This window comes from Eurosta solidaginis, chromosome 2 (assembly GCF_040869045.1).
Source record: "Eurosta solidaginis isolate ZX-2024a chromosome 2, ASM4086904v1, whole genome shotgun sequence".
Lineage (NCBI taxonomy): Eukaryota > Metazoa > Arthropoda > Insecta > Diptera > Tephritidae > Eurosta > Eurosta solidaginis.
The window spans coordinates 37,098,017-37,125,237 of NC_090320.1; the positions used below are offsets into that span (position 1 = coordinate 37,098,017).

Sequence of the window (27,221 nt, forward strand, 5' to 3'; positions counted from 1 at the left end):
GCCAAGAGACAATGCTGCCGTCCCCTCATGTTGCTGCTCCCGCTACTGGTACTCCGACTGCGGCGCCAGTGTTTCCAACCCATATGAGTGCAACTAATTTAGATGAACCATCTACAGGTGCTGATAACCAAAGTGATTGGAACACTATGCGTAAAAAAAGGGGTCTAATAAAAGCAAAAATAAGTCCTCTGGTTCTAGTACATCAAATTCTTCCCAAAGCGATTTAAATTCAAATCTGTTGCAATATTCTGGTAACAATGCTGATTCCAGGGCAAATATCACCGCTAGCCCCCCAAAAAATGCAAACGCTCGGAAATTAATTAAACCCTTATTTATTGGGTCGAGCTCCAGTAATGAGTTACGAGCTGTTGTCAGAAGAAAATGGCTCCATATATCTCCCTTTTCTACTTCAGCAACAGCTGACCAGGTAAAAAAATATATTGCTAGACATACTGGTATGGAAGAAAACTCCATTATTTGCAGTAGTCTTAGCAAGAAAGGTGTGGATCCGAGCTCTTTGAGACACCTTAATTTCAAGTTAGGCGTTAATGCCAACTCATATGCGATGCTGTTGCGGCCTGAACTATGGCCTGCAAATATTGTTGTGCGCCCGTTTAAATTCAAGTCAAAAAACGACGAAAACCAACCGATGTCCGACGGCAATCGGTTGGGTTAGATGGATGAAATAATCACCTAAGATTATATATGCAGAATATGGCTGGTGTTAGAACAAAATCCCAGCTGGTGCGGCTATTTAGCTCCCATGAAGAATATGATGTTTTTGTCTTCATTGAGACGTGAAAACTTTTTCAGCGAGGAATATTTTGATACAATGTTTTTCGCAAAGATAGAAATTCAAACCTTACTGGTTGTGCACGAGGTGGTGGAGTTCTCATTGCGGTACATTCCAAACATCATGCTTCTGAAATCATACTGGAAAATAATAGTGCGCTACTTGACCAGCTATGTGTATGCATTCGAGGCTCATCAGACCCTGTTTTTGTTTGTGCTTCATATATACCGCCCAATAGTATCTACGACTTATACACTGCACATGTCGATAATATTACGTCACTGGCATTGAACAAAGTTGGTGGTGATCATCGCTGCGTGCTGGGTGATTTTAATCTGGGTAATGTTAAATGGTCACAGACTCTATCAAACTCGGCTTTAATAGCATGTGAGGTCATTGGCTCTAGTAAAATATATTTAATAGATAGTTTTTTAAGTATTGATATTAAACAAATTAATCGTTTTTCAAACAGACTAGGTCGTACTTTGGATTTGATATTTTTATCTAATAATCTAAATTTTTCACTTTTTGAATGTATTTCTCCTATTAAAAAATCCGATTTGCATCATGTTCCATTAGTTCTTGATCTTGAATTTTATAAATTTGCCGAAGCGAGTACTACCAGCTCTAATTTTTCTTTTAATTTTAAGAGATGTGATTTTTCGAACTTGAACAATCTTTTGCTGGAAATAAATTGGGATAATTTGTTTTGCAGTCTTGATACCACTAAAAGGTTTGAGATATTTAAGTATGCAAATTTGTAGAAATGTCATTCCCTTGGCTTCCAAAAAGAAGTACAAGGTGCCCTGGCATAATAGAGCCTTGATGAAACTCCGGAATTTGAAAAATAAATTTTTCCGTAAATTTAAAAGAACTCAAAATCCAACGTTTTTCAACTTGTATAAAGAGTATGATAAGAAATTCGCGTGTCTGGATAAATTCTTACACAGAAATTATATTTTAAATTTTGAGGAAAATCTTAAATCTAACCCAAAATCATTTTGGAACTTTGTCAACTCGAAGAAATCAGTTTCGAATATTCCGTCCTCTCTTTTTCTTGCTGAAGAAGCTGTCGATACTCCGGAGGATGCTGCAAATCTTTTTGCTGAATACTTTATGAACAATTTCACTTCTGACTCTGTCAATCATGATAATATTACTTTTAATATTCAGGCTTCTATTGACTTCGGTAATGTAGTACTGTCTAAGGAAGATGTTCTTAATGGGCTTATTCGGCTTAAGACGTCGACGAGTACCGATATCGATGGGTTTTCTGCAATTTTGTTTAAACAATGTGATTCCCTAGTCTATCCACTGTTGTTACATTTTAATAATTCTTTATCTACAGGCACTTTTATTGATGCGTGGAAAGTAGCGTTCATTACACCTATTTTCAAGAGCGGCAATTAAAATGATATTACTAATTATAGGCCTATTTCAAAACTTTCCACCATTGCGAAGCTCTTTGAATGTATCATCCAAGATAAATTACGTTTCTGTGTAAAGAATTTTGTGTATCCAGAGCAGCATGGATTTTTTCCAGGACGTTCAACTGTGTCTAATCTGACTGTTTTCTCGGATGACTGCCTCGCAGCTTTTCAGGTAGGATATCAGATTGTCGCTGTGTATACTGACTTTTCCAAGGCATTCGATCGGGTCTCCCATGTTATTTTGATAAAAAAGTTAGCTGACTTCGAAAATTCGAAATTCCTATTCCCCAATTATTGTTCCCCCTAGGAGAAAAGAATTGAAGGAATTTTTCCGCGGGAATAAAAAAATCCGCGAGAATAAAATTCCGAGGGAATATTTAGAATTGGGCTGTATGTCATCATTTTATATTTCTATATCGGACTGAGCACAAAATGGCATACTTTTCAATACGCTGTAATACAGAAATGTAAAACATCATTTCGAAAAATTTGCAACAAATAATGCAATTCATATACGAAATGCCTTTTTAATTCTTTCGAAAAGGTTACAGTTTGGACATCTGCTGCTACTGACGATGCGTAAATTATAACCATGTGACGTCAGAGGGCAGTGTCCAGTTAGTATGCCCATCGTGAGCCTTAAGTCTTCTCCCTTCGGAGATATGAGCCACTTTGTGGGTCTAATATCGCAGGCTTTGCCCATGATCTTAGAAATTTTGCAACCCAGCACTTTTCTTCACGCCTCTCCTGCTTCATTTGATAGATCATAAGCAACTCTTGTCTCCTTTTGATTTCTCCCAAACGGATTGGGAGGTCTATCATCATTCAGCGAGTGTTGCACTCTTATTTGCCAACTAATCGGTTTTTTCGTTACCTTATATCCCTCTATGACTGGGAACCCAGCATAGATTGTATGAGCGAATGCTTCTTTGCATTCAAGAATACTTCTGGATGAAGAACTGTGTGAGATTATTGCCTTAATCGCCGCCTGCCTATCAACATATATATGGACGCGACTGCAGCTTAAGCACGCTTCCTTCTGATTTTCTGCTCCCTTCTTCGCGGCTATAATTCCGCCTGAAAAAAGTTGCCAGCCCATAGGATCTACTTATTTCTGGATCGAGCAGACCCGACCCCTTCCATTAATCCATCCATATATACGTGTTAGAGATATACGCCGCCGATAAACGCCGCCGCAAAAAAAAGTTATATAATAAATTTATATGCTCACTTTGCATTTTTTTTTTTTCAAAAAATTTATAATGAACAATGAATTCAAATAAAATGACCCACGGCGAACATGTTTTCAAATTGTCCTCAAGTTGTTAAGAAAAGCAAAATACCCAAAAAGTGCCGATTTTAAAAAAAATTGTATATTGCGATTGGCTGAAAGAATAAGCGAAATCCTTTAGTAGGTTCTAGGGGCATAAACACCTCTTTGAAATGATTCTTACCTCATACTTAAGTTGATGATATACATATGGACGTATGAGAAGGGTTTGAAAAATAACTTGGGCTTACATTCAAACATCTGTTGTTTATTTGCGAAAGTTTAAAATAGCGTCTGAAATGTTAATTTTGATTTTCATACTTCATCCTTCAACACCCAAGTCTCCCGGTTTGACATTTCCTAAAGTTGGCGGCCCTATCCAGTCACCTAAACTAGTCACTTGGAGTGAATCACATTGATTATAGCCTATCAATCGAGTTTAAATATCACCTACACGTTACGGATCCTTTTATAAATGTGAATACGTAGGCACATATATTTACCAGGTGAGGCTTTTCCCTTCGCAAGAACACTCAAAGTGGTGAAGTAAAAACTTTCCCAAGACAGTCGAACTAATGACCGTGTGTGCTACTAACCTAACGTAGTAGACAGTCGAACTAGTCTGAAGCTACGCGGTCATCCATAATGAGCTCTTATATCATAAGACCGGAAAACAACAGTTAACATCTTTCAACTTAAAATCGGTCGACTTTCATTCTAAAATATCGTTTTGATTTAACGAAGACTATTGAAATCAATGTTGTGAACACAAACGTCTGCAAACTTCGGTCTACATTTTAAAAATTTTATCCAGGGCCCTCGTAAAATTTTAATTATGTAGATGCGCCGAGGATTATACGGTTTTCACCCATTCCGCAATGACATCCACTTAGACGAGGGCGGCATCCTTGGCCGAATAGTCACTCCCTAACGTTTCAAGGTGCTTCTCTGGTGTAGCTCGGAAGCATAGCTCGACAAAAGCATCCGTTGGAAAGTCTTCGGAGCTACGCCTAGAGCTTCTAGGAAAGTGACGTCGACGAAGGTATGAGTTCGAAGTCGCAGTCCTTTAGCTTCTGTGCTGGCATATGGTGTGAGGGTCAGGAGGCGTGGTAGCGATTGGTGGTCGGGGTTGCTACTGTTCGCACATCGGGAATTGTAGCTCCTAAAAACAGCCGAAAAAACTGGAGGCCTGTGCCACGAGAGTCATGAGTATTAATAGACCATTAATAGCAACCGTAAGTCGCCTTTGTGCGTGACCGCCAAGGAGCCACAAATGATTTAAAGAAATTGTGTTCGTGACGATTACTAGGAGTTAACCCAAGGTGAAACTACGCTTTGAACGACATATGCAGACAAAAGTGTGACTATTTTATGTATCTCTATTTCATTTCAGCAGACGCAGCAGTACCAATTCCAAAGACCGGGGTTAGGTTCGAAGCCTCTCTTGAGTAAGTGAACGAGGGACAGTCCATCCGCAAGGAGCTACTTCTGAAAATTGTTGAACGGTCTGCGAGATCTTGAGGAAAAAACCCCGGATCTTTCCGAAATGGCCAACACGTTGATTTCCCAAAAAATACATACAAACAAATCCTTTCCTAAATATTATTTTTTTAAATAGAAAAATCAAGCTTTTTAAAGTAAGAACACCGGCGTATGCCGGCGCGCCGGCCACACCGCCGCCGCCGCCGATAAAGTGATCGGCGTAAACCTCCAATACGTGTATAGTATGTTCTGTCATTTCTGCACCCTGGTCATTAGGTCTGGCCGAAGCTTTTGGGATATGGATACGGTAATCAAATTTAAAATTTGTCTGAACAGTGATGAGAAAACTACTACCAACCCCAAATTCTCCACCTGGATGATTTTGTACCATAAACATTCTGACTAGACAATAAAAATACTTGCTAATATATTTTGTTTCCTATTCTTTGGTTAAAATGCAGTTTTTAATTAAGAAAAACTTTGAAAAAGAACCAACGAGTGGGAAATATAATTTCACTTGCAAAGTGTGAAAGCGCCCGTAACCAGACCAAATGTTGAATTCTTCTTCTTATGCTTTACATGACGCAAAAGTTGAAGATTGCCAACTTTTGTATGTCAGATGGCGCTAGTGTCGCTTGATCTGCCGTTCTCCATAAAAATACGTGCAATCTATTAATCATGGATAAGATTGCGTTGAGCTCATTTGTATGAAAAAGTGCGTTGTGGGTCGGCCATTAATCATCTTAAAATCCAAACCGCTGCACCCTATCAAGGCTCGAAATAATTCACTACGTTCTTTGCGAAATGCAATATAATGGAGTTTAGCTTAGTTTACCACTCTGTTACCTCAGAGGAGACTTAGGCCGAGCTTTTCTTCCAATTTGTTTCGTACTTTTGATACAAATTGGCGGGACGGGGACCTACCTATTGTATGTATGAACGGCAGAGAAGAAGAGTCGCGCTACCGAAATGGGAGAGTCTGGTGTTTTTGTTGTAGCAGTTATTCGGTTATTCAGTTACATTCCTCTAACGGAAATGCCACCCCTTGGTAGAGAAAAATCCCGAGTCGCTCCGGTATCTGCCTTGCCAGAGCAATGGATTGGCAGAGCTAACAAAAGCGACATACTTGTGCATCCGATATTTTTAAGCGACTTAGGTAATATCGTGGACTGCAGTGCCCCGTATAGTGGCCAGTAAGAGTTCGTAGGTCTCCCATGCTTAGATTAACGAGTTTAGCTGATGCACCCGGTGCTGAGAGTATACACACTTTGACCTGAATTGGCAGCCAATCCAAGTTTTCCTAGTATGTTCCGTTGTGAATCCACAGAAGGCTCTGGACCATAGTCTGCCTGTATAAATATATCATCGTGTCCCTAATGGCCCGAAACCCATCCTAACAAAATCTTGTTTTTGGCTCCCAGCTTAGAAGTAGTTCTGTACGACTGCAAGGCATGCAAGGCTGTCTGACATAATGATATTTCTCGAGAATAAGCCTCTTCGTCGATATTGAATTTTGTAATTGAAATTATACTAGAGTTCGCCCAGTGGTTGAAATTCAACCACAGGAAAGGGAAGGACAGGAAAGGAGAGGAAGGAAAATCAATGGAAGGGAAATGAAAATAAAAGAAATATAATTTGTCATTTTAATATAATAATAGGAACATTCGATGGGTAATATGATGAATAAGTAAGCTCAAAAAAGGGAAATTTTATATTGCTCTGGCAGGAGGGGTATGATATAATCAATCTGCTTCTCGTAAACAAAAGGTAGGAAAAGGAAAGGTAAGGAAAGGAAAATAAAGGAAAGAAAAGGAAGGAAAATCAATGGAAGGGAAATGAAAATAAAAGAAATGAAAGAAAAGAAAAGTAGAGGAATGGAAAGGAAAGAAAAGGAAAGGAAAGGAAAAGAAAGGAAGGAAAGGAAAGGAAGGAATATGAATGGAATAGAAATGAAAGTAAAAGAAAGGAAATAAAAAGAAAATTAAAAGAAAGGAAAGAAAAGGAAAGGAAAATAAAGAAAAGGTAAGGAAAGGAAACGAAAGGAAAGGAAATGAAAGGAAAGGAAAGCAAAGAAACGAAAACAAAGGAAAGGAAAATAAAAGAATAGAATTGAAAAGAAAGGAAAGCAAAGGAAAGAAAAGAAATGGACTGGATGCATGATCAGCTACTATGTATTTCTGTTTAATTTTTATTGTGCACAAAGCAACTCCTCGGCCATGCTCTTGATTCAGCACAGTACACAAAAAGCAAGTTCACACACACGGCGAGTCTATAGTATGAATAAGTGTATGTGTAGTGGTGTGACTTTTATGTTAAATTTTTTTATATTAAAATGATTTTTAAATTTTTTTTTATTTATGGATAACAGTGCAGCTCAAAATTTCCTATCAATACATATATAATTTGTATACCTTAGAATTATAGTTTAGCAGAAAACGGTTCCACATTTTTTCATCTTGTCTATTTCTAGCAGCAAGCTAGAAACTTGGAATATAGTTCAGAACCCGATGGCAATGCAATAATAAGAAAACAACTCCGATAGGTGTCGCATGGATCGAAATAGTTCAAAAAATCGTATTTGTTGTCCGATTTGGCTCATATTTGGAACACATAATACATACATTAACAGAGAACGGCCTGTGAAAAAGTCGCCGCTAGGTGGCGTAAGGATCGAGATATTCAAAAAAAATCGTATTTGTGGTCCGATTTGGCTCATATTTGGAACACATAATACATGCATAGAGAATTTTGACTTCTGAATTTTGGCTTTCTTAAAAAAGGGTTCTGACTAATGTTTTCTGAAAAAAATGTGTTTCCGAATTTTTGTTTTCTGAATTTATGGGAGGAACCAATTGCATCAGGTAGTAGCAACATGTATTTGAATTTTGTTATCACCTTTATATGCGCTGTCATGATTATGATTTTCAGTTCAGAAATATTTTGAATTCCTAGTGCAGCAAGTGCTACTTCCTTCTCTATAAGAATGGGAGTGGAAGTATTCCCACTAAGGCACTAAGTGCATTAGCAGTGGACGTTCTCATCGCTACCGTTATTTCAAAACAAACTAGTCGATACAGTTTGCTTAATTGTGTTATTGCTGCTCTTTTCGTGTTCTTCGGCGAAATTAAGGAAGCATAGGTGACTATTGGCTTCATAACAGAATTAAGTGTTCAGTATACCATTTATAACATAGATGAATGGATTTGCGACTCTTTGTTTCGAGAGAGCGCTGTAAAAATTTTTGTCAATGATGCCACTCCAAACAAAAATGAAGATCCGAATATGGGGATTTTTGACATACATTTCGGCGATTTTATAGTTTCAATCATTTAATAAAATGATAGTTGAAAAATATTAATTTCTTTAAACATATTTTACAATAATACGACTAGTTAGAGTTATATATAAACAAATCTAAGTAAAATTAACATTTTGATTAAATTAATTAGTGAAATATTGTAATGCATTTAACTCACAATGAAAACCAGATATTCTTTCGAAATTATGTAAATCGGACCTAGGATATAATAGTTAACATCATTTAGTGGATAGGGCTTATCTTACATGTCTGACGTTCCAGGTTTTGTAATAAAAATGAACTGGTTGCAGCGGAACTTCATTTTACAAAACCTGTTTTTAGTGATAACTTTTGAGTGGGAAATGATATTTACCCTCCGCCTTCTAAATAATAATATTTGCACTAAAACAAGCATTTTTATCTTTTTCCCCATAATTTTTGAACGCATTTCTACAATTTTAGGTCACTCTAAAGTTTACCGAAATTTTTGGCCGGTTTTTCGTTTTAGCTGGCACATTTTTTGTTCTGGCACCCGCTTCAGCTGGCGCGAGGGATTTATCTGTGATTGTTGCTAGCACAAATTTGTTATAGAGAGCGAAAAAAATGAGTGTTTCGTATCAAGCGATCTTTGATTTATAACTTAAATATGTTTATTGTTATTATTACTTTTTTCCTTTACCACAGCGTTGTTGGTATGTTGCTTAATGTTGTTGTTGTTGTTAAACTGTCAGCGTCTAGTTTCCTCTCCTTAAAAGATTCTACTTGACTAAGTGCTTGATTTGTAAGCACTTTTTCGCTAGACTGATTCAACATATTTTCAAAATTTTTCTGTACTTTGGAAGCTTTGGCATCAACGGCACAATCGGATGCGGCTGAATCGGATGTAGGTTTTGGCCGTTTACCTGATGAAAAATTACCACTCTGCTTAGTTACCACAGGTAAAAGATTTTCAGCCGACCGTGTCCTGTAAGAGAGTAATAAGTAGTTATTATAGATATGATATGACTCATGTAAATAAATATGTTGTGTCACGGCCGAAGGAAAGATCACCTGCTACTGGTAAGAAAATTATCTGCGTGCATATCTCGGTAATTTATAGAAGAACGCTATCTTTCAGAATTTCATGTAAAAAATGTTCCTTATTACAAATTTATTATATGGATAGCTGGTATAGTGCGCTTTTCGACTAAACTTTGTAAATATTGTATGCACGCGAGCCTCTAGCTGAGATAGGTAGAACTTTAACTGAGGCCTCGATATGGAACTAAACATAAAGGCGAGTTTTTAACGTCTTTCAAAGTTAATTTGGCTTAGTTTCAAATTTTATGCCACTTGTACCTTAGAGCGAGAAAACTACTTTTATTGATAATTACTTTAACCGTTGATTTTACAAAATTTATGTTGAACAAGTAAAGGTATCTAAGTTCGGGTGTAACCGAACATTATATACTCAGCGTGAGCTGCAATTGTACATTTCATTTCAGATAAATTACTTTTCTACATAACACGTGGCACCACCGGTTGAAAAAAAAAATTTCTCCACATTTCTCCTTTCATTAAAACTTGATAAGTGAAATATTGATTCAAAACTATTTTTTGCTAATTTTTAGCTTATTATTCTAGTCTACGACCTTTTTAAACTTGTTTTATATCTAAGTTGCCGTGGGCTTTAAGCGATCGCGTCCATTTTTACTAGAAATATTTTCGGCTACAGGGAAAATTTGTGTACCCAATTTTATTAAAATCCGTTAATTTTTCTTCGAGTTATGGCTCCCGAAACATAGAAAATTGCTTAGTCATAAAAGGGGTGGTGCCACGCCCATCTTTTAAAATTTCAAGTTTTTCCTATTTATTGTTATAAATCCACATGGGAAATGAAATACCATTGATTCAAAACTATTTTTTGCTATGTTATAGCTTATTATTTTCGTCTACGACCCTTTTAAAAATCTTTTATATAAAAGTGGTAGGTAGGTAGGTTGAACTGGCCGGTCCATGAGGACCTCACATAGACTGATTGAGTCCGTAGTGTTACCAGAAGTTTGTTTTAACGACCAAACTGAAAAACCCTATCAAAAACCAGGACCTATGTTATAAAATAACTCCGTCCTCTTGGCAAATACTAGAAGCTTCCTAGGACTTAAGCCACTTGCTGCTTCTAGATCTGACAGCTGTATCACTCCTAATAGCTGGAGTCTTAGCCTGACAAGTGCAGGGCACGAGCACAAAACGTGCTCGATCGTTTCCTCCTCCAACCCGCACTTCCTACATCTGCTATCACTGACCAAGCCTAATTTAAAGGCATGTGACGCCAGAAGGCAGTGTCCAGTCAGAATACCCGTCATGAGTCTACAGTCCTCTCTTTTTAATGATAGAAGCAACTGTGTTAGTCTAAGGTTGTAAGATCTACACATAATCTTCGACACTTTACAGCCCCGTGCTTGAAACCACGCCATTCCCGCTTGGTCGATCATGTGCACCTCTCGCCTTCGCTTAATCTCGCCCAATCTAATTGGGGCATCTACGGAGCAAGCTTCAAGGGATGCGCCCTTTTTTAGCTAGTTCGTCCGCTTTTTCATTCCCATCTATTCCCATATGCCCTGGGACCCAATATAGATGTATGCTTCTCCCTGTCCCGATTCTCTCCAGAGACTGCTTACACTCTAACACGCATTTAGATGCTGTGCTATGCGAGATTATTGCCTTAATTGCTGCTTGACTGTCAATATAAAAGTTAACACGGTTGCAGCTTAAGCTATTCTCTTCCAGGGTTTCTACTGCTTTGGCTACGGCTAATATTTCCGCTTGGAAAACGCTACAGTAATCCGGCAGCCTGTAGGAGCTGCTCGTTTCCGGATCAGCGCAGTATACCGCAGACCCCACTCCTTCCACTACTTTGGAACCATCGGTGTACACATGTATCGCCTCGTCCGCCATTTGCGCACCCTTGCGCCAACCGTCCACCTCTATTGTGGCTTTAAGATCTCCCTCGAAGCGCAGATAGGGAATCATGTAGTCTGTTCGTCTTGTGATTGATGACGCTATACTACTATGGCCATATGGTCGGCACTCAAGCTGCCCCGAAGCACTGAGCCTGGTTGCGGTCGTTAACGCTTTGTTCTTTGCTACCAGGTCTACAGGTGGGATGTGCAGAATGGCATACAGTGCAGCCGTCGGGGTTGTTTTCAGGGCTCCCGTAATGCTAATCATCGATAGTCTGCATACCCCCTCTAATTTTTTGAGGTATGTATGTGGCTTTACACCAAACAAGAACTCCATAGTATAGAATAGGGCTTACAATCGCTGTAAAAACCCAATGAGAAAGAGAGGGCGATAGGCCTCACGTACACCCCAGCATTCTTTTACATGCATAGAGCGCTGTTGAGGCCTTCTTGACCCTCTCCTCCACGTTGAGCTTCCATCACAGCTTACTGTCTAGGATGATTCCTAGATATTTTGTGCAAGGTTTCTCCTGTAAGGTCACCCCTCCTAACTTAGGCCTGGTCCAATTTGGGACCTTGTACCTCTTTGTAAACAAGACCATATCCGTCTTCTCCGCATTGACTTTCAACCCGACATTAGATGCCCAGGTATGAATATCCCGAAGCGCCCGATCCATCAAAGAACTAATCGTTGGAAGGAACTTTCCACTTATGACAATTGCAACGTCATCTGCGTAAGCCATAAGTTTTACGGGTCCCTCATCGAATTGCCTGAGCAGTTGGTTGATGACCAGCGTCCACAGCAGAGGTGATGGCACCCCTCCCTGCGGCGTGCCCCTGTCCACTTATTTCGTGGCATCGTACAATCCCCATTGTGATGTAATCTTTCTGAAATTTAACATGCAGCCGATCCATCTGATTAAGGCAGGATGTACTTTAATGTAATTAAGACCATCCATAATCGCCCATTTTGCAACATTATTGAAACCCCCGGCAATGTCCAAGAAGACTCCTAGAGCATACTCCTTATATTCCAGAGATTTCTCTATACTTATTGCCACCCTATGCAATGCGGTGTCTACCGACTTGCCTTTGGTGTACGCATGCTGTGTTGTGGAGAGCAGCTTTTCATCCACGTTGGACTTTATGTACACATCTACCAGCCTCTCAAAGGTTTTGAGCAGAAATGATGTTAAGCTAATGGGTCTATAGTCTTTGGGATACACGTGGCCGATCTTCCCCGCCTTTGGTAGAAAAGCTACACGAGCAGTTCTCCAAGAGTGCGGTACATGATTCAGTCTTATGCACCCATCGAATAATATTTTAAGCCATTCCACGACCGCCCTACTTGAGACTTGTAGCATGGCCGGCAATATACCATCTGGGCCCGGCGATTTCAACATAGAAAACGTCTTCACTGCCCACTCGATCTTGGTATCGGTCACCAAGCCCGGCACTACTAGCTCCGTGTTCGAAGTGTGAGTGATGTCTGCTGGCTCATCTAAATCGTCTCCCGGTAGGAAATGTGTATCGAGAAGCACCTCAAGGGATTCCTCACTATTACGTGACCATTCCCCGTTCTCTTTCTTTATTAGTCCCTGGACTGTGTTTCCCTTTGCTAGGACTTTTTTCAACCGTGCTGTTTCGCTGGAGCACTCTATGTCCGTACAGAAACTTTTCCATAAGTTTCTCTTCGCCCTGGTAATTTCACGCTTGTAGATCCTCAGTAGATCCCTGTACTCGTCCCGACACGCTTCGCTTTCCGCGGTCTTTGCGAGCTTAAACATTTATTTTACCTGTCTTCTTAGAAGACTCAGCTCATTGCTCCACCATGGCGGCTTTGCTTTTCCTCTGAATCTTCTTAGAGGGCAAGCTTTGTTATACGCAGTCATAAGCGTCCTTGTTAGGAATTCATTCGACTCTTCCAGTTCCTCTACATTAGCAACCTCTTTGGGTTGTCCCAGTTTTATTTCCACATGTTTCTGGAATTTAGTCCAGTTCGTTGACCTAGGGTTTCTAAAGGTTCCTCCCTTCTCTACCCTTTTTAGGGGGATACTGAAGCTGATATACGCATGGTCGGAGAAGGATGGTCTATCAAGAACCATCCAATCATACCTTGATATATCACGCTCGGAGCTCAATGTAATATCCAGAACTTTGCTGGATGTTGGACCAATGTATGTAGGGACATTTCCCCTGTTGGCTATCTGCAAATTGGTTTGCAGGATGTAACAACACACAGATTCGCCTCTCGTTTGTATCTGCTCCTCCCCACGCATTGTGGTGCGCATTTGCATCTGCGCCTATGACCAACCGCCCTTTGCGCCCTTCCTCCTGTGTACTAGTCTTTTGCACTCCATCGGTGGAACCTCCGCAGCATGGGCCATGTAGCAGGACGCCAGGATAAATGCCTGCTTATTCTTTTGCTCAACGGCCACCGCTACGAGATCCTCAGTGGTGTAATTAGGCAGCATATATGAATGCAGCTGTTTCCTTACCATTACTACAGCTCGCACCCGTCCTTCCGTTTGCGCGTAGTAAAGGCCAAACCCGCGCGCGCTAAGTCCAGAAACCTTTCCTCCCGATGAGAGCCACGGCTCCTGGATCAGCGCCACGTCAAACGAGCCCTACTCAACGGTTAGGAGTTCGCTCGACGCCACTTTACTGTGTTGGAGGTTTATCTGTAGGACTCGCAGCACCATTGGGCTGTTTGTCCCCCTCCAGCACCTTCGTCTTGACGTCGTCGTCCTCCCCTTGCCCTTTAGGTTTAGAGTATTCGAGGCCCCCTTCAGCCTCTCGTGACTGTTGTGCCGGGTGTTCCTCTGTGCGAGTCACAGCACCATTTAGCGGTTGGTCCTCTTCTAGCACGTTCGTGGTGACGTCGGGGACCTCCACCTGTCTTTTTTCCCTTAGGATTTTGAGGTCCTTTTCGACTTCGCCCACCTCTAGCGTGTTAGGGTTTTTATCCTCAGGACTTCTTTTCCTGAGTCGCATGTAAATTTTGCCAGTGCCAAAGGACATTTTGACAAGCTGCGTGTACAAAATATCCTCCACATGCTTCTTTATTTGGAAGATGTAGAACTGACCATCTTCGGTAGGCGGGGATACAGTAAGTACCTTCCAATCCTGTGTCGGTATGTTCGGATTCTGATTCTGCAGAAGTCGCAGTGTATCCTCCGACTTCATCACGCATGGTATCCATACCTTAACTTTTGGTACCGTGGGGATTTGCGCTTTATCCACCACCTCAAACCGCGCGTTCGTGCCTTACCTTTGGAGGTTTGGAACTGCTTCCTCCAACCACCGCAAGCTCGCGATGTTGTCGCACGCTATCATCTTCACACCATTATACCATCCCCCCGAATCAAAGGTTGAAAGGGGCTTACTTGGTTGTTCCCGCATCATCTTAAGCATTAAGCTAATAAGCTCCCTTTCCACAGATCTCCACCTTTCAGTAGTCATTTGTCCGAAAGGACTGCTACGATCAACCAGCGCCACAGTCAGTGACTGCTTTGCCACATCACTCATCTTCTGGGGAAAAGCAGGAGTCTTAGTTTTATCGCCTTTGGCACCTCCGAGAAAGCCGTAGTCTTAGCGTTAACTCCCTTTAGCGCCTCCGAGAAAGCCGGAGTCTTAGCGTTATCTCCCTTTTGGCGTATCTCCTACTTCCGTAATTGGAACTTCTCTGTGACTCGCAGCTTTCGAGGTAGTTGCTACCTCGCTATTGGAGCCCATCTGTCTTACCGCTTTGGGCCTACTTGTCTATGCGACTGCCCTGCCTCGCGGCTCTAGGACTGGGTCCTTTCTGCCTCTTGAAAGCAGGCTTGTCGCCTTCCGCCGAACGTTGCCTCTTCATTCTGCCGCTCGTACCGGTTGCAGAACCGAGGGTTTCGCGCAGCAAACCTTTTGAACTGCCTTCGACCTACTTCTACCGCTTCATGGGCCCATTCCAAGCGCTCGATCTCCACTTCTGTTGGGTCGACCACTGCTCCCGTTGTACAATTCTTAGTGCTGCACGGTACTGCGAGAGAGCTCTTTTACTTCCTCTGCTCCGTACCCTTCTCCACTCTTCTACTCCGTTTTCATTTGTGTGCTTCTCCAACACGGAGTTCATTGAATCAGCACTACTCTCGCTCCCCGAGTACGACGCATCGCTTAATTCGTATTTTTCGTCCTTGGATTGCGACTCAGTCCTCCTCTTTACATCGTCCTTATTACAATCAGGTAATGAGTCGTTCATCTTGGTCGTACGACCACCTGCCCGACAAGGCGGGCTCAGCGGGGAAAGAACCGTCCGCCACAGCAGCGCCTCTTACTGTGGTAAGGCCATTAATACTTCCCGAGGTGGCCCGGTATCGGGAAGGCTCCGTTCGAATACAGCCGAATTTATCCCCTGGCTGCAAATCGTCCAATAGGCACGGTCCGCATAACACCCTGGAGTAGAGGGATGTCAGTTCTTGCTCACCGACATCCCGCCGCCCTCCTATGAGGCGAAACGGCGTAGATGTCAGTCCTAAACAGCTCCGCCTCATAGTTGGGCGCTATGGAGTTCGGCTAAGCCCTCACACCAACGACAAGGTGCCTACCCTAGTGAAGGTATATAAAAGTGGGCGTGGTCTTAAACCGATCTGTCCATTTTTTCTAAAAAATATTTCTTGCTATAGGAAAAATTTGTGTACCCAATTTTTTTACGATCCGTTAATTTTTCTTCGAGTTATGGCTCCCGAAACTTAGCAAATTGCTTAGTCATAAAAGGGGCGGTGCCACGCGCATTTTTTTAAATTTGAAGTTTTTCTATTTATTGTTATAAATCCACTTGGGAAATGAAATACCATTAATATAAAGCTATTTTTTGCCAAGATATATCTTATTTTATTCCTCCAAGACCCTTTTAAAAATCTTTTATATAAAAGTGGACGTGGTCCTTAACCGATTTCGTTAATTTTTCTTCAAAGCATTCCTTATAGTAAAGGCAACCTCCTGTAAAACTGATTTTACCACAATTGGGCGGTGCCACGCCCATTTTAAGATTTGTTTTCAAATTTTTATCAAGAGTCTCAATATCAGTCCACACGTCAAATTTCAACATTCTAGGTGTATTATTTACTAAATAATCAGGTTTTTTGTGTGTTTCCAAAATGGTATATATATAAAAAGTGGGCGTGGTTATCATCCGACTTCGCTCATTTGCAATACCAATCTATTCTGGGTCCAGGTAAGCTCGTGTACCAAATTTGGTGAAGATATCTCAATATTTACTCAAGTTATCGTGTTAACGGACAGACGGACGGACATGGCTCAATCAAATTTTTTTTCGATGCTGATGATTTTGATATATGGAAGTCTATGTCTATCTCGAGTCCTTTATACCTGTACAACCAACCGTTATCCAATCAAAGTGAATATACTCTGTGTGCAAAGCACATGATTTCCACTATAAAATTTAATTATAGCATAGCACATACGGCGCGGCGCAAGGGAGAACTTGTGCATTGCCTGAATGATTTTTACAGATAAATCTGCACATCTTCCATTTTTGGCAATTAGGCAGTTCATCTATGATCATCAATTTTACACAAAACATCGCCGAAATTTATGTTATGTAACTTACGAACTTACACTGCTTTAAGCACTTCTAATTTGGGTATATTTTTCGTGTATGTTTTTAGCCCAGCAGCCTCTAAAGCAGCCAACTCTCCTGGATGTGATTTTCTCTTGTGTGAACGACAGTTTGCACCATTCGCAAATGTTTTATCACAAAAATTGCATGAATATGGCTTTAGGCCACTATGAAGAATAAGATGGCTTTTAAGCGATTTTGCGCGCTTGAATGCTCGACCGCAGTATTCGCATTTATGACTCAATACATCGGAGTGCACAAGCATGTGACGATTAAAAGTAACCCGTGAATTTAATTGCAATCCACACTCATTGCATATGTATTTATTACAGCTATGAATCTCCTTATGACTCTGTAATGAGAAAATAAAAAAATTATTAGAATATACGAGCCGGGCCCGTGCGCATCTTGCGTAACCAATATAAAAGTCTCTTATCAAATATCAACAGAAATCAGCTGTTACATAAATCAATTAAAACTTACAGCTTGCGCTGCAACTGGCATATGGGAGCAACTGCCGGTTATGCAGTGCAAATATTCACAATAGTGCCATAGTACAAATAGATTTCTTTGTGTGCTCACAATCGTTTATTTTTAACAAATTATTTTAATAAAATATAGCTAAACAAAAGCACTACGACCAAAATTGCCCAAAGCTCGCTAACAGCCCGAATCTCCATTTTTACAACCAAAATTTTATTTATAGATTTGGATTCCAAATAAGAGCGAAAAAGGGATCCGCACATAAAAACACCAATTAGAAATAATATATATGATTTTTTAACCTCATAGTCGTAAGTGTGTCGATTGTCGTCGTATGGCTAGACTAATTACAACAACTCCCTATGTTCCTCGTAAACAGTCGCATCGCTCCATACGAGTTAACACATCAAGAAACGTATTGTGTGTTGTTATACTCAGCTGAGCAGCGCTCACAAAGTATATTAATTTTGTTCGCATAACGGTATTCCGTAACGGTATAAACTAGGGCTCTGAACTGAATAACCGGATATTCGAATAACCGGATAGCTAAGCAAAAAATCCGGCTATCCGGATTCATAAATGGGAAATTCGGATATCCGCTGTTCGGCTATCCGGATAAGTAAATGGAAAATCCGGATACCGTATGTCCGGATACTGGACTATAAAAGGTTGAATAGGTTAGGTTGGGTTAGAGTGGCCACCGGTGCGAGCACCAATGCTCTTAGGCCCAAAAAGGTCCCATTGTGATACCACGTGGATCTCTCCCCTACTCAAACCCAGAGATTTCTTCCTCTTGTGCCAAAGCGCGGGACAATCGCATAGAAAATATTTGACTGTTTCTATCTCCTCTTCGTCTTTGCAGCTCCTGCAGTAATCATTATAGGGAGCACCCAGCCGTTGTGGGTGCCTCCCGATTGCTATGTGGCCGGTTATAAGTCCAACCACCAGAGATATGCCCCCTACCAAGAAGAAGGAGACTTTTTGTGCGTCTCGCGTCGCATTCAAGCCACACGAGCTTGAAGTGGTAGCAGGATTCAAGATTGCTTCATCTCACACCAGCTTCCCTAAGGAAAATCCCTTTCAAAATGAGCTTACAGGTAGCGAGCGGCATGCTCAATACCTTCCAGGACGAGGAAAGCGGAACGGATGTGCCCCCTCTTGCAAGTTCGCCAGCCATCTCATTACCCGGTATATTCGAGGGTCCAGGCACCCATACCAGACTGAGGGAAGTTTGCTCAGCGATCTCGTTAAGAGATTTGCGGCACTTCTCTACTGTCCTGGACTTACATGCCTGGCTGTCAGAGTAAATACAAATTTCGTTATAACCGTGAGCAGTCTTTCCCAGGTGATCAGCGGCCTCATTTATAGCAGCCACCACCGCCTGAAAGACGCTGCAATGATCGGGCAGGCTAAATGATAGATTCCACCCTAGTTGAGGTGCAAAGACACCGCTACCCACTTTATAATCTAGTTTGGAGCCGTCAGAATTTATTGTTATTAATGTTAAATAAACATATATGGTACATCAATTTGTTGCTTTCACTGGATATCCAAAAATACGGTTATTAACCGGATCTTCATAAATCCGGATGTCCGGATAGTTTCACAAACGAATATTAGCCGTCCGGATTTTATCCGTGTCAACGGATACCCGTATGGATATCCGGATATTCGAATATGCGGATAGTCCCAGCTCTAGTATAAACTAATCGAGATAGGATATAGACTTCTATGTATTAAAATGATCTGGGCGAAAAAAGAAATTTATTTAGCCATGTCCGTTCGTCCGTCCGTCCGTCTGTCCGTAAGCACGATAACTTGAATAAAATTTTGAGGTATCTTAATGAAATTTGGTATGAAGGTTCCTGAGCACTCATCTCAGATCGGTATTTAAAATGAACGAACTCGGACTATAACCACGCCCACTTTGTCCATATCGAAAATTTCGAAAAACCAAAAAAATGCGATAATTCATTACCAAAGACGGATAAAGCGATGAATCCTAGTAGGTGGGTTGACCTTATGACGCAGAATAGAAAATTAGCAAAATTTTGGACAATGGGCGTGGCACCGCCCACTTTTAAAAGAATGTAATTTAAAAGTTTTGCAAGCTGTAATTTGGCAGTCGTTGAAGATATCATGATGAAATTTGGCAGGAACGTTACTCCTATTACTACCCAGCAAACACAGTTTCTAACGTTAGAGAAATATTGTAATTTTACATTAGAATTTTAATGTAGTTCCCTAATGCTTTCTAATCGAAAACTAGGTTAGACTTCGACTGTGAAACGATTCGAATAACACTAGAAATGCGATGTTATAATGATTATTGTCACAGTTATCGATTATTTGCACGACATGATCACTCATTCTTAGTGCTATACAAACAAAATGAAAATAGTAGAAATATTGCAAGTTGCGAAATAAGTCTTTTTATATATGTATAAAATAAATACTAGTAAGTGAAATTGAATCAAAAAAAGTTAAAAAAGGAAAGCGAGCAGATTATTGAAGTGCTATTTGAATGGCATGAAGAGAAAGCTTCCTCATCCGTACCTCAAACCAACGCTGAGCTCAACCTTTAAGTACGGTTTTAATTTATTATAATAGAAAAAGCCTTTGAAATATGTTCATTCTTAATACATAAGATTATAACCAAATAAACGTATTTGATATAATGAAACAATGAAAATTTCGCTGATTTTAAATAATTGAACTTAATTGCGCATCACTTCAAAATTCTCATTAGAAACTCATTAGAATTTGACGTTAGAATTCTAACCCTTTTCCCGATATCGAGAACGAAGTCCCCTTTTTGTCGAGAATGCTATAATTCGTACATTAGAATTCGATTCGTCTTCTAGTCGTTTTCTAACCTACATGTTTGTTGGGTGTGTGCTAAATAAAAATTTGCAAAATCGGATGACGAACACGCCCACTTTAAAAAAAAAAAAAATTTAAGTCAAATTTTAACAAAAAATTTAATATCTTTACAGTATATAAGTAAATTATGTCAACATTCAACTCCAGCAATGATATGATGTAACAAAATACAAAAATAATTTAATTTGTCTAGAATACTTTTAATGCGATAAGTCGAACAAAAATTTACCAATCCTTGTGAAATTTGGTAAGGGCATAGCTTTTAAGGCGATAACTGTTTTCTGTGAAAATGGGCGAAATCGGTTAAAGCCACGCCCAGTTTTTATACACAGTCGACCTTCTGTCCTTCCGCTCGGCCGTTAACACGATAACTTGATATATATATAAATCGATATATCTTTACCAAACTTAGTTCATGTACTTATCTGAACTCACTTTATCTTGGTATTAAAAATGGGCAAAATCCGACTATAACCACGCCCACTTTTTCGATATTGAAAATTTCGAAAAATGAAAAAAAAGCCATAATTCTATACCAAATCCGTCCAAAAATGGTATATTGGACATTTAATACTGTCGTAAGGCCAATAGTCACCTATGCTTCTCTAGTTTGGTAGCAGAAGGCCACGCAAAGAAAGGCAACGGCTAAACTAAGCAAACTGCATCGATTAGTTTGCGTTGGCATAACGGGTGCGATGAGAACCGCCCCTGCTGACGCACTTAGTGCTTTAGTGGGAATACCTCCCTTCCCTATTCTGATAGAGAAATAGGCAACACTAGGTGCACTAAGACTTCCAATAATTTCTGAGTTGAAGGGAGGAAATATGATAGGGCATATGAAAGTAATAAGAAAATGCATAGGAAATCCCTCATTACAACTGCGTGACGTAATGTCCCCTAAGCTCAGAATCTCGCGGAACTTTGAAGTGTCCATTGTGGACAGGACCCACTGGGATAAAGGAAATCCTTATAACGACCCTGACTCAGAGGTCTGGTACACGGATGGATCGAAATTCGATGACGGAAGAACGGGAGTTGGCATCTATGGGTCAAACTTCAAAAAATCGATACCAATGGGATGTTACCCCACCATATTTCAGGCAGAAATTCATGCAATAGAAGTCTGTGGTAGAGAATGTCTGCGGAGAGGCTCAACATCGAAGAACATCTACATTATGTCGGACAGCCAGGCGGCACTGCGTGCCTTGCAATCCTACACAGTTACATCTAAGTTAGTAGATGAATGCACTGAAATCCTTAATGCCCTGGGAGCCAAAAACAAGGTTTTGTTGGGATGGGTTCCCGGATATCAGGGACATGAAGGTAATGAACATGCAGATTACCTAGCAAAGCAGGGTGCTACATCAGCATTCTATGGTCCAGAGCCCTTTTGTGGACTCACAAAAGCACACACCAGGGGAACTATAAGTAACTGGGAAACTAAACAATTCAGACGTAACTGGATTGATTGCCCAGGACAAAGGCAGGCCAAACTGTTTATACTTCCGGCAACGAAAGTATCAGCCAAACTCATTAACCTAAGCAGGGAGGACCTAAGAACTCTTACTGGGTACTACACTGGACACTGCGGTCTACGATATCACCTAAGTAGATTAAATCTATCTGATACCTAAATTTGTCGTTTCTGTGAGCTGGATGATGAAACGCCGGTTCACATTCTCTGCGAATGCGTCGCTCTAGCTAGGCAGAGACTATCCCATCTAGGTGGTGGGACTCTTAATCCCTATGTGATATGGACTAAAAAGCCTGAAGAGGTACTTAGATACATCAAGAGCCTCCAGATACAAAATTAGGCTGAAAGGTCTTGCACAATAGATCTGCACAAAGGTCGCAGTGCTTCCAGACCTATTAATAATAATAATAATACAAAATACGAAAAAAGGGATGAAACATGGTGATTGGATTGGTTTTTTGACGTAAAATATAACTCCCTTTTAAAATACTCATTAACACCTTTCACTTGATACCCATATCGTACAAACGCATTCTAGAGTCACTCCTGGTCCACCTTTATGGCCATATCTCGAAATGGCGTCCACCTACAGAACTAAGGCCCACTCCCTTTTAAAATACTCTGTAATACCTTTCATTTGATACCCATGTCATACAAACACATTCCAGGGTTACCCTAGGTTCATTTTCCTACATGGTGATTTTCTCTTATTTGACAAAGGATGAAGGAAAATCGTTCCAAAAAACGTCACCCTTGGTCTACAATTTGGTCAACTTTGGATCGACTCAGTGAGTTTACAAAGAGACTAATGAAATGAAAACGGGAGAGGTGAAGGTGAATAGGGAGTAAAGAAAATAAGAAAATGAAAAGGTATTAGGTATTAGACCCTAAGATAATTAACATACGATATTTTAGGCTGTGAAAATGCGAATTCGTGGTTGACATTTAAGAAATTTTTTGGGCTAGAAAAAAATGATCTGTCGAATTTTGTGCAAATTTTTGAGGAAACAGGAATTTGATGTCGAATTTCAAGGCGAAATCGCGGGCGAACTTAAAAGCGAATGCGTGGCCTCGGCAAATTTTTGGGTTATCTTGACGACAATAAACGTAATAACATAGTACATACATACAAACGTAATAATCATTATTATACATACAAGAATAGAAGGCGACCTATGAAAAAAGTCGCCGCTAGGGGGCGTAAGGATCGAGATATTACAAAAATCGTATTTATGATACGATGTGGCTCATATTTGAAACACATAATACATACAAGAATAGAAAGCGACCTATGCAAAAATCGCCGCTAGGTGGCGTAACATGCCAACCTAATATAAACGCACGCAAGTCATTTTCTGTCAAAAATGTCTCATGCACATACAACTTGTATGAGAGCAACCCAAATTGAATTTGCTGCGTGAAAACCTAACTCGATTTCCAATTTTTGTTCTGCGTGACATTAAGATTTGACGTTTGCACACTTGCTTTACATTGTCGTAACGCATGCTTATTTGGGTTAGGGCAAAAAACGCCGGTTGTTTGCGTGCGCTAAAAAACGCAGTGCGGTTTTATTAGGTTTGCATGTAAGGATCGAGATATTCAAAAAATCGTATTTGTGATCCGATTTGGCTCATTTGAAAAACATAATACATACAAGAATAGAAAGCGACCTATGAAAAAGAATCGCCGCTAGGTGGCACAAGGATCGAGATATTCACAAAAATAGTATTTGTGGTCCGATTTAGCTCATATTTGGAACACAATACATACAAGAATAGAAAGCAACCTATAAAAAAAACGCAGCTAGGTGGCGCAAGGATCTAGATATTCTAAAGGAATGCAAAGGATTGCTGAATGAATTTCTTCGGGTAGTGCAGTCCAATGAATGCAATCCGTAGAATAAAAAAGGAATAATTAGTCCAGAATGCAAAAAGGCATAATGACTAAAATTGTTTATTCCATCCATTCCATGTGGCAAATATTAAGCGGCGGACGGACGTGTATTTTTAGAGTATTTAAAGAAAGCGAAAATTCTTAAGTTCTGCGCGTCAATAAGCTCACAAAAGTGGTGTAAACAATAAAGTTACAGCAGGTGATGTACCAACATTCAAAAAATAAAGTGTTTTTGTATACAAATAAACATTAAAGTGAAATTTTCAATTGGTATTGTGCTAAAAAATATTTTGCTTGTTCAGTTCGACATATATATATATATGTATGTAACAGTGAAAACAGAAAAATAAAAGAGAATGGAGGGAGGTGTGCGAAAAATGCCACAAAAAAATAAAGGGGAGACAGGTGTACGATGTGAGGGTGTGTGTGGTAAAGTGTATCACAAAACAATTGCATGTGCATCTATGGACGAATATAGCATGAACTGCTTGCAAGGCTGCCAATTTTTAAGATTTATGTGCGATGGTTGTATGACATATGTAGATGATGCCCTCAGAGAAATACTTTCTATTTCAGAAATTAACAAAGTAAATTTAAGGGAGCAAAAGGGTGAACTTGAAAAAATGTTGAATGAACACAAAAGGGAGATAGGCGCATCCATAACGCACAGCGAAAGAGAGATGAAAAGAATTGTGGATAATATAAACAGGGTGAACGCGGAAAAATTAGAGTTGATTAAACATGTAGAGAGTCTTTGCAAAGCAAACAAAGAAATGCTTAATAAGATCAATACCCCAAATGAAGCGTTTAATAAGCAAAAGGAGGAAATTATAAGAGAGGTTAAAAAGGTTGCAAACCAAAATAAAGCTGTTACTGCTGAGGAAGCCAATTCATATGCCAATATTACTAAGGGAATTCCTCCAATAGTAATTAAACCCAAGGTTAAACAAGCATTAGAGAAAACAAAAACGGACTTGAATAAAATAGATCCATCCAATTTGAACATAGGTAGGGTACAAAATAGAAACAATGGTACAATAATTATTAGTGCGAAGTCAGCTAGTGATAAGGATAAAATTAAGGACACTCTAACAGAAAGGCTAGATAAAAGTAAATACAACATAGCTGAACCGAAAATATATTTTCCTAAAATCATGGTGACTAACATTAGTACTGAGCATCCTGAAGAGGAAATAGTTGGTAAGGTCACCAACCAAAATGAGTTTTTGCGAGATGCTAAAATGAAATGTGTAAGAGTTATCAAATCAAGGAAGGAAAACAGAGCCTCATATATCAATGCAGTCATTAAGATTGAGCACAAATACTATGAAGACGTGTTGAAATGAAAGAAAATCAATATTGGTTGGTACCGCTGTCCAGTTTACGATGCTCAAACTGTAAAAAGATGTTATAAATGTTTAGGGTTTAACCATATAGCGGCTACTTGTACACTTAAACAGAGGTGTAGTAAATGCAGCGGGGAACATAAAGTCGAAGAATGCACAGAGAGTGCACCCCTAAATAAATGTGGTAATTGTATAGATAGTAATAATCGGTTAGGTTTAAATATTAATACAAAACACAACATCATGAGTCATGAATGCCCAATTTATTTAAGGAAACTTAAGCTGGAAAGACTACGCGTGGGCTTTTAGCCACCAAAACTAGCTGATCGGGGGATAAAAGCTTTTAACTTACAGTGCATTTACCTAAATATTTGTAGTTTTCTAGCCAACAAACCTGAACTCGAAAGAGTTATAGAAGAGTTAGATCCGGACATCGTTCTATGTTCAGAAGCATGTATAACACCGGATGTTAGTGATGCGGAAATAAACATTCCTTATTATACAATGGTTCGTTGCGATTCTCATAGTAGACACACAGGAGGTGTAGTCTTACTATTAAAAAAAGGTATCGAGTACAAAGTCAGGTATAATAGATCTATTGATTTAAATGTTTGGTGTGCTATAATTAAATTAAAAAAGTTCGACTCAGTCTTCGACTAACACTCAAAGCGAACGGTAGTCTACCTATTCAACAAAAAGTCGAATACACGATTTCTCTTTTGTGCTATATCCGCTCACCGTATACATAAATAAATACGCCAAACACGTGTCTTACTACAATTATTGAAGCAATATACCAGGAATATACAATGGGCTAACCATCTAATTCGGAAAAAACTCAATCAAATACCCCAAACTTTACGTGGGATAAAACGAAAAATTCCCAATTCATGAACAATGGCCCCATATACTTAATTATGACCAGAACAAACAGCAACGAAACACTGGAAAATATTTCACCTTTTCTTGTAAAAAAAGCCATCGATGCTACATGCGGCAGTGAAATAGAGGAGTGTAAAAAAACGCGAAGTGGTCAAATATTAATTAAAACTAAAAATAATCTGCAAGCCAACAAACTAACTTCACTAATAGCCCTAGACGACAACACAACAGTCGAAATTTCTGAACATAAAACCCTTAACCAAATAAAAGGTGTAATTTATTGCAACGCACTTAGAGGCCTTCCAGAAGACTATATTTGTGCCGAATTGGAAAACCAAAACGTGACCGAAGTTAAAAAAATATTAAAGAAATTTAAAGAAGAAATTGTCGAAACGGGTCTCATAACCATCACATTTAGCTCTACAAATATGCCCTCCGACATCAGAGTAGGCTACGAAAAAATACCAGTAAGGCCCTACATCCCCTTACCATTACGATGCAAAAATTGCCTTAGATACGGTCATATAGCAAAAATCTGTAAAAGCGAAAAAATCTGCCAAAATTGCGCCAACAACCATCACATCAACGAGGAAAAGCAAGAGAAGTGCACCAACGAAGAAGCCTGCATAAATTGTATCAGACAAAATCTACAACCTGACCACACAGCAGTCGACAAAAAATGTCCAGTTTTCATAAAACAAAAAGAGATCCAGGCCATTAAAACTACCAAAAAAATTGACTTCAAAGCAGCCCTAAATATATACAACGAAAGACACCAGCAACACCCAACTATTTCTCGGAACCAAACACAAATAATAACCCAGCAAAACAACAAACCAACAGGAAAAAACGAAGTAAAATCTTCAAGCCACCTACAAAACACTACATCAACAAAACAACAACTTCCGCAACAAATTACTACAAGACGTAACCAGGTAGATTACTCCGACCTACCGGAACTAACAAGCGAATCCGATTGCGAGTCCGACGACCAACCAGATTTTCCAACATCCTTAAACAAAATCAAAACAACTAAGATTCTCCCAACAAAAGCTTCTAAACGACTCAAAGCGCAGCTAAAACGTGCACTCAACAGTAAAGAGAGAGACAATCAAAACAACAATACTAAAAAACAACTAAGAAAAAACACATAAACTAAATCTCCCTTCTTAATATCCTCTTCCTCCCCCTTCAATTCCTAACTTTCAACATGTCCACCAACATTTTACAATGGAACATACGAGGTCATACCGCCCTATATCCCCAAATTCATGTATAGCTAAATTGATGGACAAGATCACTGCCAACAGGTTATGGTGGTTCGTTAGCAATAACAAACCCATTCATGACAACCAAATAGGTTTCAAAAGAGGAAAGTCGATAACTGATGCTCTACTATATGTAGAGCACATGATTACCGACTCT

General features: G+C 39.8%; 2 protein-coding genes across 2 annotated transcripts in view; one reads left to right on the plus strand and one right to left on the minus strand.

Moving 5' to 3' along the window:
- The window catches only part of LOC137239558 (zinc finger protein OZF-like), a 197,454-nt gene that overhangs the window by 89,134 nt on the left and 81,099 nt on the right, over positions 1-27,221 (plus strand). The gene's annotated exons all lie outside the window — the stretch shown is intronic.
- LOC137241490 (zinc finger protein 721-like) overlaps positions 1-27,221 on the minus strand; it is a 105,764-nt gene that overhangs the window by 70,480 nt on the left and 8,063 nt on the right. Inside the window, exons 3-4 of the mRNA XM_067769095.1 lie at positions 16,835-17,187; positions 8,953-9,237 (exon numbers count right to left, since the gene is read on the minus strand). Coding sequence (XP_067625196.1) covers positions 8,953-9,237; positions 16,835-17,187 — 638 coding nt within the window. The remainder of the gene's footprint in view (positions 1-8,952; positions 9,238-16,834; positions 17,188-27,221) is intronic.